The sequence below is a fragment of the Lissotriton helveticus genome, chromosome 4_1, assembly GCF_964261635.1.
Source record: "Lissotriton helveticus chromosome 4_1, aLisHel1.1, whole genome shotgun sequence".
NCBI classification, from domain to species: domain Eukaryota; kingdom Metazoa; phylum Chordata; class Amphibia; order Caudata; family Salamandridae; genus Lissotriton; species Lissotriton helveticus.
In genome coordinates this window covers 460,342,081-460,355,540 of record NC_136063.1, presented here as the reverse complement: position 1 = coordinate 460,355,540, position 13,460 = coordinate 460,342,081, and the positions used below count along the sequence as shown (strand labels likewise).

The window sequence follows — 13,460 nt, the reverse complement described above, 5'->3', positions numbered from 1 at the left end:
CGCAGGTGTGTGCCCCCCGTGAGAACCCGCCGAGGCGCCCAGGCCACCTTTGTACCCGCGATAAGAGGCGGGGAGGGGAGCACATGACAGGTTCCCACAGCACAAAGAGCGGCCTCCTCGCTAAGCCACAAGAGGCCGATGAAAAACACCCGATTGTCCCCTCTCAAGCCCGTGAGCGTGTCACGTTAATGAGATGTGGCAAGTGGATGGACAATGCGCCCCGTGGTTGAGTGTGAACAGCGGACGCTGCAGATGACGGCTTCGCAGAGCTGGACCGGGTGCGGGAGAGGCTGTCAGGGAGCAAACTATATCTGAGAGGGGTAAAGAGGGTGATAGCCGCAGAGACCATCCTCTAACCGACAGAGGTGGGCAACCTGAGGGGGCCACAGTGTGCAGCCCCTGGCCAGCCATAGTGAGCAGTGGGCAGTGCAGTGAGCAGCACCGGCTCCAGTGTAGATGCCAGCCTTCAGCCGCAGCTCTACGAAACTTGTGGTGGGCCGCAGTGAGCACTCACTGGCGGCCGCAGTGACCAGACTCTGGCGACAGACAGCAGCGACATTTCCAGGAGTAGCCCGCGAGCCCCGAGCAGTGCCCCCACTACACTCGTGCCTACACCTCATTCCCGCTGACCTCCTGTCCCCTGAATCGTCAGACTTAATTCCCAACAGAGAAATATTTTGGCGTCCCTGTGTTTTTTTAATTTTTTAGCAGTTGTTAAAGAGAGGGACGAGGAGAACAGTTTGTGGTAAGTGAAGTCCCAGGCATTGTCTAATTCAACATAAACACCAAGCCTCCAATTAAACCATAACTCTGACTCACCCCGCACCCCAACCCAGCGCTTTGTGAGTACACAATGAATGGTGTCACGATAACTCTCAACATCCCAGGTGACGTCACCAGAGGAAGCCACATTCCTAGCGTGCCTGTTGCTGGTGACTGCTAGTAACGCAGCAGTGGGAAAAGTGGTGTTTGTGTTCACTAGGTGGCCCCTAGAAGACAACTCTGACGGCTAGGACGGCCTGAGCCCTGGCACTGTACCCCTAGCATCAGCATCACCCCTGGGTAGCGCTAGCACTGCTACTACCGCGTGCCGACCCTGACAGTAACAGTACCCCACATCTAACCGTGGGGATAAATAAACCTAACCTTCTTTCCTTAAAAGTAAATCTGTCAGTGGATCAGGTGTCCGAAGAAGTCTGGAGTGCACAGGACTGAGTCCCACAGCAATGCTCTTCAGCAGCAGCCCTGTGCCCAGGGCCTCACTCACATGGCAGACGTGTACTACGCCGTGTGCCCTGCAGCACACCTGTGCATAGATGATCCTGTCATCGCCAGGCCATGTGAACATACATTGGCTGACGCTGCTATTAGTAATTAATGAACTTAACAACAATTCGAGTAAGATGCAAACGTGTATCTGTTTCCTCACACAGCGGCCTTAGCTTCGGTGCTTTTAAATTTACATGTAAGAAAAGCATGGCTCTGCCCAGGTCCGACTGTGGAACCAAAGCAAGTGGGGGGGAAATCTCAACCCCTCCCCCCCCCCCCTTCATCTCTTTCAGTGCATCAATTCTAACCCCCCTACTCTCCTCCCTCGCTTTCCCTCTCTCTCGGCTCCTTGTCTCCCATTCCTATTCTCTCCTTTCTTCAGTCTGCAATTTATGTGTGGACCTGAGGACAGAGAGAGGCCCCGGCTGCGGCCAGGACTTTCCAAGCCGACCTCTGGCTCCAGCCCACCGGGGAACCGGTCGGTGGGATGAAAGGCCAGCCTGCCCCGCCCCGCCGGCTCCACCTGAACTGCAGGGTGAAATAACTCAGGCTTGGGAGCCCCCCCCCCCAAAAAAAAAAATCACGCAGTGCCTCAGTGAGGTAGTGTTATCCGCATTGCCGACCCTTTATTCGCGCTTAAACAAATACAACGACTTGTGACTGTTGCGCCCGCTACTGAACGACGTAAATCCAGGAATATTTGGTGATAAATACATCTCATATAAATAACTTGGTCTGTCTGTACTATAGCGCTGGGAAGGAGAGGGCTGGGCTGGATTTCCGAAGGAAGCCGGCCGTGCCCACAAGGAAACGCGAAGTGACACTGCCAGGTCACAGCGAAAAAAACATGAAGCCGAGAGCGAGCCACATTTAAAGGTCTCCCGGTCTGTGTTATCAGAATCCAGCAGGTCTGCTCCACTCGGGGTCGGTGTCAAAACACAGGGCCAAGGACAAAGGGGAGAAGGAATGCGATCAACTCCAGCCGGGATAAAAATACATGAACAAACAATGACTGGAAACTTCACGCCTTTATAAAAACAAAACACACAACAAGCAAAATGTTGACAATATGACAACATATCATAGAGGGAGAAACGGTGGAAATAAACTTTGGTTTCAATAACACATCATGAGAAGAAACTGACAGCTGTCACGCTCCAGGCAACGACATTGAAGAAGAAGCCCATTCACACGTCCTTATCCAGGCGGACGAGAAAACGGAGCACTGCCCACAGAAGCACAGCGCACCCACTGACACACACTGCGCTGCCGGACAGAACCGTCCCAAGCACGGGGCTGAGGTCGTCCCAGAAACGCACTGCACTTTCCTAGCTCGATAATATCTTCTTCAAGGCGCCCTCAGACACTCCTTACCTACCCACGCGTACCCAGGAACAGCCACACTCCTCCGACGGACAGAACCGGCGCCCCCAGTGCGGTGCCGGGATTGCCTCTAGCAACAATTTTCCAGTTCCTACCTTGAACACATCTCCTTCCAGGCGCCCTCACGCTATGTCACAAAAATATACTACCCACACATACGCACCCAGGAACAACTGCACGCCACCACCGGGCCAGAACCGATACATTTTCGTAGCTCCAAAACACCGTGTTCGTGGCGCCCATCCGTTCCCTCACAACACCCACTGCTCACACAAACCCAGCGCACTCGCCGCCGGACAGACCCGCTCTCTCGGATATTCCTGCTTGTAGCACCAGTTGCACTTTCGTAGGGTCTGTTACATCTTTGTGGCCCCCTCGTCCGAGGGACCCCTAGCCACAGACAGGCAGGGAGAGGTGTGAGGGTGGGTACCTGTGCTGCCTGTCAGTCGTGCAGCCACAAACGCAGCACAGAGGCCCCGTTAGTGCCAGGGAATCTAAGCACACGGGAGTGTAAACAAGACCTCCGCAGTTAAACAAGTGCCCCCTTCACCAGCGGGGTTAGTGCATATGGTGCCCGCGCCTCCAAGCCATCCCTCGACCGAGCACAAGCCGCACAGGCAGCCCCCTCCGGCAAAGGCAGCCCCCTCGGGCACAGGCAGCCTCTTACTTACACTGATGCGGGCTGGAAATTCCCACCATTCGCCACGGGCTCGGAGCTTCAAGTACAGAAAAAAGTTCCCTTTCCTTGGCGTGGGGGGCTGAGCCCCGGCTGCAGCGAGGGGAGAAACCAGGGATGGGGGTCCTCTCCGGATATCCAGTGGGAGTGGACCGGGGAGCCCTGCGAGGGTCGTCAGCAGGCGGCGGAAGGGGGTCCTCTGCGGCGGGTGGATGGGTGGTGGGTGGGCGCCTCCTGGCACCGCTGCCGGCTGGATCCTTGCACTGGTGGTGCCCAGGTGGGCACGAGGAGGGCGGCCTAGCAGCGCTGCCGGCGATGCAGGCGGTGCAGGCAGGGTGCTCAGGCTGCGCTGCCGGTGATGCAGGCAGGGTGCTCAGCGGTGCAGGCAGGGTGCCTGGGTGGGCAGCGCCACCGTCCAGGGTCTCCCGGGTGCCGACCGTAGAAGGAGGGCTCCAGTCGGGGCAGCAGTCGGAGGCAGGGTGAAGGCAGTGCGGGTGCAGCTCGGGTGCAGGCAGTGCGGGTGCTCTCCGTGCCTGCTCGGTGCCTCCTCGGTGCAGTCTGCTCCCCGCGCCGCCGTGCAGTGTCAGAGCGCACTGAGCTGCTGCTGCTGCTGCTCTGGCCGCTCCCAGGTGCGGGTGGGAGGGCCCACCACAGCTAGCGGGGGGAGGCAGAGGGAGACATCTGTGTCTGCGCCGCCCGCGGGTCACGGCGGGTCAAGTATATGTTAACAACAGGCAGCCCCCTGAGTCCCACGCGGGTCCGCTGCGCACACGGTGTGTGAGAGCGCTGGGTGGACGTGTGCGCCTGTCCCAGGCTGTCTGTGCGTGCGTGTGAGTGTGTGCGTGTGTGGCAGGGAGGGAGAGAGAAAGAGCAGAGCCGGTAACCCGAGCGAGAGACTTTCCGTGGCCATCTGGAGGGACCGCCTGCTGGCCTGGGTCCCGTCACTGTCTGCAGAGACAGGCTACCAGCCAACACTCTATGCAGAGACAGGCCGCAGCGCTCTATCTGAGGAGACAGACCACCGAGCTCTCGAGCTGCAGAGACAGGCTACCAGCAAGCAGTCTATCCAGAGACAGGCCGCAGCGCTCTATCTGAGGAGACAGACCACAGAGCTCTCTAGCTGCAGAGACAGGCTACCAGCCAACACTCTATGCAGAGACAGGCCGCAGCGCTCTATCTGAGGAGACAGACCACCGAGCTCTCGAGCTGCAGAGACAGGCTACCAGCAAGCAGTCTATCCAGAGACAGGCCGCAGCGCTCTATCTGAGGAGACAGACCACCGAGCTCTCTAGCTGCAGAGACAGGCTACCAGCAAGCAGTCTATCCAGAGACAGGCCGCAGCGCTCTATCTGAGGAGACAGACCACCGAGCTCTCTAGCTGCAGAGACAGGCTACCAGCCAACACTCTATGCAGAGACAGGCCGCAGCGCTCTATCTGAGGAGACAGACCACCGAGCTCTCGAGCTGCAGAGACAGGCTACCAGCAAGCAGTCTATCCAGAGACAGGCCGCAGCGCTCTATCTGAGGAGACAGACCACAGAGCTCTCTAGCTGCAGAGACAGGCTACCAGCCAACACTCTATGCAGAGACAGGCCGCAGCGCTCTATCTGAGGAGACAGACCACCGAGCTCTCGAGCTGCAGAGACAGGCTACCAGCAAGCAGTCTATCCAGAGACAGGCCGCAGCGCTCTATCTGAGGAGACAGACCACCGAGCTCTCTAGCTGCAGAGACAGGCTACCAGCAAGCAGTCTATCCAGAGACAGGCCGCAGCGCTCTATCTGAGGAGACAGACCACCGAGCTCTCTAGCTGCAGAGACAGGCTACCAGCAAGCAGTCTATCCAGAGACAGGCCGCAGCGCTCTATCTGAGGAGACAGACCACAGAGCTCTCTAGCTGCAGAGACAGGCTACCAGCCAGCAGTCTACCCAGAGACAGGCCGCAGCGCTCCATCTGAGGAGACAGACCACCGAGCTCTCTAGCTGCAGAGACAGGCTACCAGCCAGCAGTCTACCCAGAGACAGGCCGCGGCGCTCTATCTGCAGAGACAGACCACAGAGCTCTCTAGCTGCAGAGACAGGCTACCAGCAAGCAGTCTATCCAGAGACAGGCCGCAGCGCTCTATCTGAGGAGACAGACCACCGAGCTCTCTAGCTGCAGAGACAGGCTACCAGCCAGCAGTCTACCCAGAGACAGGCCGCGGCGCTCTATCTGAGGAGACAGACCACAGAGCTCTCTAGCTGCAGAGACAGGCTACCAGCAAGCAGTCTACCCAGAGACAGGCCGCAGCGCTCTATCTGAGGAGACAGACCACCGAGCTCTCGAGCTGCAGAGACAGGCTACCAGCAAGCAGTCTATCCAGAGACAGGCCGCAGCGCTCTATCTGAGGAGACAGACCACCGAGCTCTCTAGCTGCAGAGACAGGCTACCAGCAAGCAGTCTATCCAGAGACAGGCCGCAGCGCTCTATCTGAGGAGACAGACCACCGAGCTCTCTAGCTGCAGAGACAGGCTACCAGCAAGCAGTCTATCCAGAGACAGGCCGCAGCGCTCTATCTGAGGAGACAGACCACAGAGCTCTCTAGCTGCAGAGACAGGCTACCAGCCAGCAGTCTACCCAGAGACAGGCCGCAGCGCTCCATCTGAGGAGACAGACCACCGAGCTCTCTAGCTGCAGAGACAGGCTACCAGCCAGCAGTCTACCCAGAGACAGGCCGCGGCGCTCTATCTGCAGAGACAGACCACAGAGCTCTCTAGCTGCAGAGACAGGCTACCAGCAAGCAGTCTATCCAGAGACAGGCCGCAGCGCTCTATCTGAGGAGACAGACCACCGAGCTCTCTAGCTGCAGAGACAGGCTACCAGCCAGCAGTCTACCCAGAGACAGGCCGCGGCGCTCTATCTGAGGAGACAGACCACAGAGCTCTCTAGCTGCAGAGACAGGCTACCAGCCAGCAGTCTATCCAGAGACAGGCCGCAGCGCTCTATCTGAGGAGACAGACCACCGAGCTCTCTAGCTGCAGAGACAGGCTACCAGCCAGCAGTCTACCCAGAGACAGGCCGCGGCGCTCCATCTGAGGAGACAGACCACAGAGCTCTCTAGCTGCAGAGACAGGCTACCAGCAAGCAGTCTATCCAGAGACAGGCCGCAGCGCTCTATCTGAGGAGACAGACCACAGAGCTCTCTAGCTGCAGAGACAGGCTACCAGCAAGCAGTCTACCCAGAGACAGGCCGCAGCGCTCTATCTGCAGAGACAGACCACAGAGCTCTCTAGCTGCAGAGACAGGCTACCAGCAAGCAGTCTATCCAGAGACAGGCCGCAGCGCTCTATCTGAGGAGACAGACCACAGAGCTCTCTAGCTGCAGAGACAGGCTACCAGCAAGCAGTCTATCCAGAGACAGGCCGCAGCGCTCTATCTGAGGAGACAGACCACAGAGCTCTCTAGCTGCAGAGACAGGCTACCAGCCAGCAGTCTACCCAGAGACAGGCCGCAGCGCTCTATCTGAGGAGACAGACCACAGAGCTCTCTAGCTGCAGAGACAGGCTACCAGCCAGCAGTCTACCCAGAGACAGGCCGCAGCGCTCTATCTGAGGAGACAGACCACAGAGCTCTCTAGCTGCAGAGACAGGCTACCAGCCAGCAGTCTACCCAGAGACAGGCCGCAGCGCTCCATCTGAGGAGACAGACCACGAGCTCTCTAGCTGCAGAGACAGGCTACCAGCAAGCAGTCTACCCAGAGACAGGCCGCAGCGCTCTATCTGAGGAGACAGACCACAGAGCTCTCTAGCTGCAGAGACAGGCTACCAGCCAGCAGTCTACCCAGAGACAGGCCGCAGCGCTCCATCTGAGGAGACAGACCACCGAGCTCTCTAGCTGCAGAGACAGACCACAGAGCTCTCTAGCTGCAGAGACAGGCTACCAGCCAGCAGTCTATCCAGAGACAGGCCGCAGCGCTCTATCTGAGGAGACAGACCACAGAGCTCTCTAGCTGCAGAGACAGGCTACCAGCCAGCAGTCTATCCAGAGACAGGCCGCAGCGCTCTATCTGCAGAGACAGACCACAGAGCTCTCTAGCTGCAGAGACAGGCTACCAGCAAGCAGTCTATCCAGAGACAGGCCGCAGCGCTCTATCTGAGGAGACAGACCACAGAGCTCTCTAGCTGCAGAGACAGGCTACCAGCCAGCAGTCTATCCAGAGACAGACCGCAGCGCTCTATCTGAGGAGACAGACCACAGAGCTCTCTAGCTGCAGAGACAGACCACAGAGCTCTCTAGCTGCAGAGACAGGCTACCAGCCAGCAATCTACCCAGAGACAGGCCGCAGCGCTCTAGCTGCAGAGACAGACTGCAGAGATATAGCTGCAGAGACAGACTGCAAAGCTCTATCTGCAGAGACAGTCTGCAGAGCCTTAGCTGCAGAGACAGGCTACCAGCCAACATTCTAGGAATAGACAGGCCGCAGCGCTCTATCTGTAGAAACAGACCACAGAGCTCCCTAGCTGCCGAAACCGACTGCAGATCTCTAGCTCTAGAGACAGGCCACCAACCAACATTCTCTGCAGATACAAACTGCAAAGTTCTAGCTGCAGAGACAGACTGCAGAGCTCTATCTACCGAGACAGACTTCAGCGCTCTATCTAAAGAGACAGACTGCAGAGCTCTATCTACCGAGACAGACTTCAGCGCTCTATCTGCAGAGACAGACTGCAGAGATAATTAGATTTCCCTGGGTATAGAGACAAGTCTCTGATCGTTCTCCTAAGCAGAGTAAGATAGGAGAGACTGCCTGCAGAGCCTTGGGTGCAAAGTTAGACTGTAAAGACAGCCTGCAAACACAGGGTACTCACTCTGGCTGTAGAGACAGACTGATCAGAACCACCACCCTGCAGAGACAGGTCACAGAGACAGACTGCACTACGCTAGATGCTGAGACTGTTCACAGCAGAGACTGCAGAGGAAGCCTGCCTGGGCCTTCACTCTCTCTTCAAAGACAGACAGCCTGCCCTACAGCACCTGTGGTGCCCTGCGCCTCTGCAGTCTGTGTCTAATGCCCGCCCTTACTGATAGCTGTCTGCAGACTGTCTCTGCTGAGAGACACCTGGCTCTACAGATCTCAGAAAACTAGATTTCGAGAAATGACTGAACACTGACATTAGGGACACCCAATTGTTAAAAAAGGGAAATCTAGTGGTTGTAGCCGAAGGTATTTTCAAAACCTGACCTGGATCCCTGCTTATATGCAGGCAGATAGGAGTCAAGGCCCCCCTGGTTACATTTCCTTAGGTGTGTTGAGGTCGCCAGCGATGAAGCAAGCCATGATAAGCCGTGGCTGGGGTCACCTTTCCAGATTTATCAAAGGTACCTACTTTAGGCTTCCTCTGAGGCTTAATAACCACTCCACCCTACGCTTGGACCCTGGCACTCTTGGTGGGATGTAAGTGGAGACAGACTGCCTGGTGTTCACTCTGTGCAGAGACAGACTGCAAAGAGAGGCTACAGAACAGCAACCACAGAGGCAGGCTGTAGAGACAGATGACACAAAATAGGGGGGGAGGGGGGCAGGAAGCAGAGATTGATTCGGGTTCCACAGCTAATATGTTCACGATCAAAGGAAATTAATCACGTATATCGATTTTCCAGAGTCTCTATATGATTGTCACTGAGCCCCTCAATCAAACCAACACAGGGCGTAGAATGTGTTGATTATCCACTCTTGTGGTGAGGTGAGCATCATCATCATTGGGTCTTATCACCTGAGTGTTCAGTGTTCCAGGTGATCCACTATCCTCCACCGGGAGGGATACTGTCCTGTTCCTGACAGTTTGGAATAGTGAAAAAGATTAATATGATCTGCTTTCCTGTGTGTGATATTGTACTATACAGGAAACTGATAACATTCAAAAACGCAAATACAGGTGTTATTTTGGGTGTGTTATTGATTCACAGCACCTAGTGGTTGGTCCTGGTAGGGCAACATGTTTCAGTCACAGGTCGCACTGGTGGGTCATGGGGCCTTCATCAGAACCGGTGAAGATGCGGTCTTTATGCTGATCACTCTGTGAACGTAGGGGTAGGTGGATTCACTTACCCCACGCCCTTGACAGTCAGCACAGCTGGTCAATGACTGACATTGCGTTATAAGCACAGACTTTGCCTACAACTTTTTAAAGAGATTGTTAGTCCTCCTTCATAGAGTAGAGACGGAAAAACAACTCTTCATTGAAGGTCATCTGAGCAGGTGCTGTTGCCATCGTCCTCGTCCCGGAAGTCCAAAAGTAGAGACTGACTGCCAGGTGGCCACGCTCTGCAGAGACAGACTGCTGAGCACGGGCTGTAGAGAAAACTGCTGACGTCGGCTCCAGAAGAGTGGCCTCTGGGAAAAGCCGGAGAGACAGACTGCAGAGTCAGACCAGAGAGCCAGACTGACGAGAACAGACAAGGGAGACAGACTGAGTACAGACCAGAGAGAGAGACTGAAGAGAACAGACCACAGGAGACAAACTCAAGAGAAGAAACCAGGTAGAGAGATAGACCAGAGAGCCAGACTGAATAGAACAGACCCGGGAGACAGACTGAGTACAGACCAGAGAGAGAGACTGAAGAGAACAGACCACAGGAGACAAACTCAAGAGAACAAACCAGGGAGATAGACCAGAGAGCCAGACCGAATAGAACAGACCAGGGAGACAGACTGAAGAGAACAAACCAGGGAGACAGACTGTACAGACAGATTGAAGAGAACAAACCACACAGACTGAAGGAAGAGACCACAGAGACAGACTGAAGAGAATAGACCACAGAGACAGGTTTCACAGAACTGGCGGTAGAAACAGGCCAAAAAAAGTTCTTGAGGGACAAGCTGAAGAAAAAGACTGCAGAGGGCAGGCACTAGAGTTAGGCGTCAGAAGATGGGATGCAGGGACAGGCACAGTAAAAGACAAACTGCAGAGGACAAATTTGAGACAGGTGTAAAAGAGGGATCGCAGTTTCAAACAAAAGACAGGCTGCAGAGGACAGAGCCGAGAGACACGTTTCACGGGAGAGGCTGCAGAGATTTTGGGAGTGAGGCAGACGGTCTTCTTTCTGTGGTTACTCACAACTGTTTTTGTCAAACAATTTGCATACGTAAACTAGGCATACCCAGGCAGAAGGGATCTGGTTTTTTTGTATTTTTTGTGTTTCTTATCAATAATGTATATGATCACAAAACACAATTCTGCAGGCTAGCAGTCAAGACCCCAGTTTACCAATGCTCCATACTGCATTACACGCCTCACTGCACACGTCCGAAAGATAACCACAAGGTTAGGTTTTCTTTTATCATATCGATTTCTGTTTTATAAAAAAAAATCCGATCAAAACGTTAAAAATATAAAAGGAGGAGTTAATGGAGCGCGTGGAATTATTTAACAACTCTAATGTGTGCGTGAACCACAAACCACTACGTTGTGACAATGTAACGTCGCATTCTCTGCTGCACTCTCCACCCTACCTATGTAGCAGCAGCCGGTCCTCCATGGAATTTCCCCTCCCCCATCCACCCGGTGTAATCTCACAGGGAGTCCCAGCAGAGGTCGCAGATGGCTGGGGCGCCTCCGCCTGCAGCGTCACTGCTGCCCCGTGGGACGCCGTGGTCTGTCCCGCCCCAGCCGTGGGTCTGTCGCATCGCATGACGAGGCCAGCCCTGGGTCTGTCGTTCCCCACTCCATGGCGAGCCCTACGTCTGCCCACCCACGCCGTTGCGAGCCCCCAGTGGACCATGCCACCCCGCCCTCATACTGCTTCAACAGAAATAAGGTGGGCACCGTGGGCAGCGTCCACTCGGCACATCGCCCCAGAGGCTTGTTCGGAGCCCTGTAGCCCTGAGTGTTCAAACAATGTCTTTTATTCTCTGTTTATTTTAAGAGGCTGTTAACCTGCCTTTAAATGTTGTAGCGCTTAGATCCAGTCGTGTCGCAGCTGGCGTTTTTCAAGGCTCCAAACGGAAACCGTTCCTTTTCTAGTGTAATGGAAAGTTAATTGTAAATGACGGTAAACCCAATAACATCACTGCAATAGTAAGTCTGCAATGAGCAGCGCAATGAAATCAACAGCTTTGTCGCCGCCGCCGGTGAAGCGGCGCTCGGGTGACACCGGGAGCGAGGCGCCACCACCCGCCTCCATGCTGAACACCGCTCCCCTCCTGCTGTTCGGCACAAGTGGGGTCCGCTCCAGCCAAGAGCCATCTGAACCCGAGTGTATATTTTATTTTTCCTGAAGTGCAGCCTCTCGCCTTGAGTGGTGCAGTGTAAACACGACTCCCCCCGAGAGCCCCACCCACGCAGACAAGAGCCGCTCTGCAGGCCGCCAGCCGTGACTAGATAGCTCACACCCCCTAGGTTGGTGGTGGGCGCCTTTCGTGAGCACCATGTGCCGCAGGGGGGCTCAGGGTCGCTGAAGCCGACCCCGCCCTCCCCTCGCCAGGGACCTGACTTACATCCGGAGTGGGGGCTTGCTAATGTTTTCATTTCTAAGACAAGCAGAGTTTTTTGTATGTGAAGCATTTCCCTTGATTATCACTGTGTGCATACATACATTAATATATAGTTATGCTCACAAAAAAGAGGCAAGTGTTGCGCTTGGTTTGATTGTGCAGTAAATGGATGCTTGGAAAGGAAAAGTATATTTGTTTTCGCTCACTGCTAATCCTAACGGGAAAGTTAAAACTAAGATAGTCAAGAAATAAACTAAATCTGAGAGAATCTTGTGTGAGCCTTGCCAAGATGTCTGACCGAAAAGGGCCAGAGGAGGCATGCTGGTCCTGCAGCCTTGATACGGGCTTTCACCTCGGAATCGGGACACGAAACAGTCTCTCTACTCAGATTGAGAGTTACGCATTTACAAAGTACATAATCATTATCAGATTGAATCCATTATCAGATATGGCGCCAAACGTTAAAAACATACCCGATCTCAGCACTGTCATTACAAAAATGAAAAGCAGGCGTCATGAACTGCCACAAACTCTACTTTTGTGCATTTTAATGAAATTATAAAGGAAAAAGCTATATGAAGAAGTAAATAAACTACAGATTCTAATCTAAGGCACATTGCAGTTGGGATGTTGAGGCGAGGCGGACCGAAATTAGGCGGCATATTATGCAACAAAAGAGAAATTAAACAGAATATTCTGGTGGGAGAAATGAAACACTAAATGCGGCTTATATGATATCAATCAGTCAATCAATCATATAATTTGTAAAGCGCACTACATACCCGCAAGGGTTTGAAGGCGCTGAGGGGTGGGGAGGAAGGGGGTGCTGTTGCTACTGGTCGAACAACCAGGTCTTGAGTTGTCTCCTGAAGGTTAGAAGGTCTTCGGTTTGTCGTAGGATGAGGGGGAGGGTATTCCAGGTCTTGGCGGCGCGATAGGAGAAAGATTTGCCTCCGGCTGTGGTTCTGCGGATGTGTGGGATGGTAGCCAGGGAGAGGTCTGCAAAGCGGAGATTCCTGTTGGTTACGTAGGAGAGTCGACTGTTGAGATAGGCTGGGCCGGTCTTGTGGAGTGCCTTGTGTGTGTGGATCAGGAGCTTGAAGGAGATTCTTCTGTCGACAGGGTGCCAGTGCAGGTACCTCAGGTGGGGGGTGATGTGGTCATGGCGCGGGACGTCGAGGATCAGGCGTTCAGAGGCATTCTGGATTCTTTGCAGTCTGTTGATGAGCTTGGTAGGGGCTCTGGCGTAGAAGGCGTTTCCATAGTCGAGTCTGCTGCTGACTAGGGCCTGGGTGACTGTTTTCCTTGTGTCTGTCGGGATCCATCTGTAGATTTTGCAGAGGATCCGGAGGGTGTTGGAGGAGGAGGACGAGACAGCTTTGGCTTGTTTGGTCATGGTGAGTTTCAAGTTGATGATGACTCCCAGGTTGCGTGCGTGGTTGGTGGGTGCTGGGGGGTCCCCAGTGATGTGGGCCACCAGGAATCGTCCCACACTGAGGGGTTGGGCCCAGGATGAGTATCTCCGTCTTGTCTGTGTTCAGTTTAAGGTGGCTATTCTCCATGCATATGTCACGTTTTAATGCAAAATGGATACCAGTGCTCTAGAAAATACATTTTATGGGCGCACATGATATCTTTAAAGTGTTTTGGGGCCCAGCCAA

The 13,460-nt window shown here is 54.5% G+C and overlaps 1 protein-coding gene across 1 annotated transcript in view; it reads right to left on the bottom strand.

Annotated features, from left to right (window-relative positions):
* The window catches only part of RUNX1T1 (RUNX1 partner transcriptional co-repressor 1), a 164,916-nt gene extending 160,773 nt beyond the window's left edge, over positions 1-4,143 (bottom strand). Inside the window, exon 1 of the mRNA XM_078687050.1 lies at positions 3,324-4,143. Coding sequence (XP_078543176.1) covers positions 3,324-3,351 — 28 coding nt within the window. The 5' untranslated portion in view covers positions 3,352-4,143. The remainder of the gene's footprint in view (positions 1-3,323) is intronic.
* Between the last annotated feature and the right edge of the window lie 9,317 nt (positions 4,144-13,460).